At 46.9% G+C, this 4,643-nt stretch overlaps 1 protein-coding gene across 1 annotated transcript; it reads left to right on the plus strand.

The window, feature by feature from the left end:
• Positions 1–1,794: 1,794 nt before the first annotated feature.
• On the plus strand, positions 1,795–3,618 carry c1qtnf7 (C1q and TNF related 7; the record flags this gene model as incomplete). Its single annotated transcript, XM_084444063.1, has 2 exons — positions 1,795–2,026; positions 2,993–3,618. The coding sequence occupies 2 exons, from the start codon at positions 1,795–1,797 to the stop codon at positions 3,616–3,618; spliced, it is 858 nt and encodes a 285-aa protein (XP_084300189.1).
• Positions 3,619–4,643: the final 1,025 nt, after the last annotated feature.

The raw sequence follows: 4,643 nt of genomic DNA on the forward strand, positions 1-4,643 counted from the left end.
AGAAGTTGTTGGTGATCAGGGCTGTGTCTTTGTGCACAACTTGTGGTCTGTCTGTCTGTCTGTCTGTCTGTCTGTCTGTCTGTATGTCTGTCTGTCTGTCTGTCTGTCTGGGAGCTCTAGTGGCGAGCGCTGCACAACGATAATACATATACGCAGTGAGCTTTGGGCCCATTGATCATGTAGAACTAAGGCAAATGTTTCCTCCTCTGCAGCTCATCTGTCTCTGACTCTCTGCTCTGCTGCCAGACATTCTTGCGACAGGCTACCATGGAAACCAAACAACTAAATTTATAACTAAAACGTAATAGCTCCCTCTGTCTACTGACAGCTCCAAACACTCACATGAATACGCTGGACACTCATACTGTGCCGCTGCACCCACACAGCGGTCAGTGATGCTCAGATACAGGTGTTCAAACACAGGTAGAGGGGTTCGCCTCACACACACAGGGACACACACAAACACACACATGGACACACACAAACACACACAGGGACACACACAAACACACACATGGACACACACACTGAAGGCACAAACACATAGACACATACAGGACAGAGAACAGAGCACAGCACCTACTGTATATCTACCTCCATATACTGCTCAGCTTGTACATGTATGTGGTTATAGAATCACATGATCTGACATACTGTACAGTTCCTCTCAGAGTCCCTACTCAATCATTACCCTCAGAATAGATAGGTTTTATTTCCAAATTTGACAGCAACTACCTTTGCAAATGGGTTCTAATGACTGTAATTAAACATATCTGGCATATGTGGAGTGTGCAAAACTAATCAACTGATTTCACTGGCATGCTTTAGCCCTTCATTGTTGCCAAGAGCCATAACTGGTGGTTTCATATGAATAGTGTATGACATGGTCCATTACATACATACAGTATAGTCCACATTGTCCACAAGGAGCCTGAGACTTAATTCTCTCTCTATGATTCATTCAAAAAATATGCAGTACAAAAGTCGTCAACATGATTCTGTTTTCATTGTTCACTAGCGAGTGGAAATCGTTGGCTGAATAACTCTGGGATCAAAGAGCAGCTAGTAGGACTCTGAGTCAGTCAGTGTGTCTCTATAATGTTGTGTTCCAGTCTGCTGAAGGGTTAGTTCACAATTAGGCTCATCTGACAACAGCTCTGGCTGTTATGTCATGACAGAGGAATGCTTTGGCTGAAGGGACTTGGAACGGAGTTGTGATGCGACTGTAGGCGTGAGTGAGGCGTGTGAGGCAGAGAGAGTCCAAAAACTCCCTGCACCTGATCGGGAACCACATCTGGCTGCTCCCTGTAGTGTGGCAAGAGTAAAGTGGCATGTTGCGTCTTGATTAATGCTGTTGCGCTCATCCCTTTGTTGGTGGTGTGTGTTGTCTTACTGGGGGAGTCCTCTCTGTTCTTACGTCACATGTTGGTCTCGGAACGTTCCAGCAGCTGCTACTCAGATCTCCTCCCAGCGAGGCTGTTTGGAACAAGCCCTTCTTCCACTGGCTCTGTTTGTGCCTTTCAAGTCACAAAAATAAACTTGGCTGTGTCTTCAATGTCCTTGTTGTCAAGAAAGCTCCCTGGTGTTTTAAATCCTGTATATGAAATGCGCTATATAAATACAGTTTGATTTGATTTGATTTGATTTGATTTGATTTGGATGTGAACGCACCACTGACCACCATAAACGCATGTCAGCTGTTTGAGATTGTCCTGGAGGTTCTGCATCATTCTCGGCATGTCTGAGGTTTTTCACGCCATGTCTCTCTTCCCACGCTCCACTGCAGGGCCAAGGATGTGGAGGCTGGTGGGCGTGGTCTGTCTGTGCCAGTGTGCAATTGGGCAGCTGCTGGAGGCCCGGGTGAAAGGAGCACAGCCCCGTTTCATCTGCAGTGTCCCAGGGCTGCCGGGGACTCCAGGGAGGCCGGGCCCCAGCGGGCCCCCGGGGGCCGACGGACACGTGGGCATCGCAGGGAGAGACGGCAGAGACGGGAGGAAGGGAGAGAAAGGAGAGAAGGGAGACGCAGGTATGAATTCATAAAACATATCCACAAAACACTGTCTTCACTCGCTTACTTTTCATTCAAATACACTTGATTCCTAGATTGACGTGGGTAAGCAATCACTCTGGCATCACAGGTCAAAGATAAAAAGAGGTCACTTGAGATTGATGTGAGAGATAAATGAGACCATTCAGTGATCTCTGTCAGTGGTATTAATCATATTCAAACTACCTCAGCAGAATGTCAGCCATTTTTCACAGAGGGCTGTGCGCCAGACAGGTGGAGTTATATGGAGTGTGGTTTCTATCAAATGTCCTTTCTGTTCATCCAAGTTTCCCTAGGCAGACTTTTTGGAGTTTGTTCATCATTTTCCTTCAAGAGGCTAAGATGTTATGATGGGCAAAGCTGCTATGAAATTACCAAAATCGAATCAACTGTCCTTCAGTCCGAAGTGAAATATGGTTTCATCTTTGCTGTCTCAGCTCCGACCTATCTATCAATGACCGCTTAATGTCAGGAAAGACGTACCTGCATTGTTCATTAAATCTGGAAATGAGAATCCAGGCACACCCACTCTGTATAAACACACGCCATACTCTCGTCAAAATAGCTCACATACCTTTATACACACAGAGCGTGCATCCACATGCATCCTTTTCATAGTTCCCTATAGTTTTAGAACAGGAACAGCCTCCTAGAAGTTATTTTGATGATTGGATGATCTCACTTTTCCCACTTGGCTCTCTACATAGTTCAGACTGTACAGGGATTGCCAAAGTGGCTGCGCTCCAAGAATGACTGTCTGCAAGGCACTGTGCTTATACACTAATCCTTAAATGGCAGGGTTGAACCAGCACAGAGTGCAATCTGACTCATGTTGCAAGTAGGTAGACAATCCTTGGTGATACCTATAATAACTAGCTATCTGTATCAGTGGTGACAATAGAGCTGGAGATGCAGTCAACCCCCAACAGAATGTCCCTGTTTCAGGTGTGAAGGGCCGAGTCGGCCAGACTGGAAAGCTGGGTCAGCGGGGCGACCGTGGCCCCGGAGGGAAGAAGGGCCCCGGGGGCGAGAGCGGGGACATAGGGCCCCCAGGTCGTCCGGGGGCCCTCGGCAAGAAGGGAGACAAGGGCGAGCGAGGTCAGCGAGGGACCCCCGGCATCTGCAGGTGTGGCAGTCTGGTGCCCAAAGCGGCCTTCTCTGTGGGGATCACCAGCAGCTACCCGGCAGAGAACACTCCCATCAGGTTCAACAAGGTCCTCTTCAACGAGGGCGGGCACTACCACCCGGAGACGGGCAAGTTCATCTGTGCTTACCCTGGCATCTACTACTTCTCCTATGACATAACGCTGGCCAACAAGCACCTGGCCATCGGGCTGGTGCACAACGGACAGTACCGCATCAAGACCTTCGACGCCAACACGGGGAACCACGACGTGGCCTCTGGCTCCACGGTGATGTTCCTAAACCCTGAGGACGAGGTCTGGCTACAGATCTTCTTCAAAGACCAAAACGGCTTGTTTGCTGACCCAAGCTGGTCGGACAGCATCTTCTCTGGCTTCCTCATCTATGCTGAGACCAACTACCTGGACTCGCTAGCAGAGGACTACTAGCAGAGGACTACGCATAGCTGTACTGTACGTGAGTGGAGGGAAGACTCGTCATATTGTATTATATGTGTCTATTTCAAATGTCATTATTTATAAACTGTGTGTGTGTGTATCAGTATGACCCATATCCAGAAGTAAATACTTAACACTCTTCCCATGTTTCATTTGTGTTTTTTTGTGGTATGTCATTTTTGTGGTATAACTCCTGCCACGCCTAGTTTAGTGATGGTTTACACATGTACCAGGCATTGGGGAGTTCGGTGTAAGAATTAGACCAGTTCACCACACAGCGCTACCAACACTATCAGAATAGTGTTGGCTTTTCCTTCAATCCCTAGTTCCATGCTTGAGCAATTTACCCCATGTTTATTTAACTGCTTCCTTCGGATATAAAAATGACTGTAATAAAAATTCCTCCTGTGAGTACGGAAGAACTGTTGGCACATAAACATGGAAATAAATCTATGACATGCCTCTGTGTGCGTGTGTGTGTGTGTGTGTGTGTGCGCGCGCGCGTGCGTGTGTGTGGAGGTGCCTGTCCAATATTTTACTGTACAATATTTACATACAGCTAGTTGCTAAGGAGAAAAGTGATTCTGTACAGTCAGCGATGACATTGTGGAGCTTTATTGAATCTATGCCGTTGCCAAATGTGTTGTTGCCAACTAACTTGCTGTAAATCAACACACATGGGATTAAGTTTTAGCTATGGGATTTAGTCTTAGCAGCGTGTGCACCTGTCATTGTAGCCTGCAAGTGTCCGCATTATAATGCCCATTAGACCGTAGCTCTGGTCCAGGGCGTGTGTGAGTATCGCTCCCCATTACTACCCTGTCAGAGATCATACTTTCCTCCATTCATTCTTTTCACTCAATCTGCTCTTGCGCTATCTAGATAATATATTTAATTAGTCACTGAAGTGAAGACAGTTTTCCAACGATGAAAGTCTTTTCACTGAGGTGGCTTGACTTTCAGCCTCCCACCTTTTATACCTAAAAAGCACTTTTTTGCAATTATAAATAGCACAT

This window comes from Borostomias antarcticus (genome assembly GCF_949987555.1).
Source record: "Borostomias antarcticus genome assembly, chromosome: 10".
NCBI classification, from domain to species: domain Eukaryota; kingdom Metazoa; phylum Chordata; class Actinopteri; order Stomiiformes; family Stomiidae; genus Borostomias; species Borostomias antarcticus.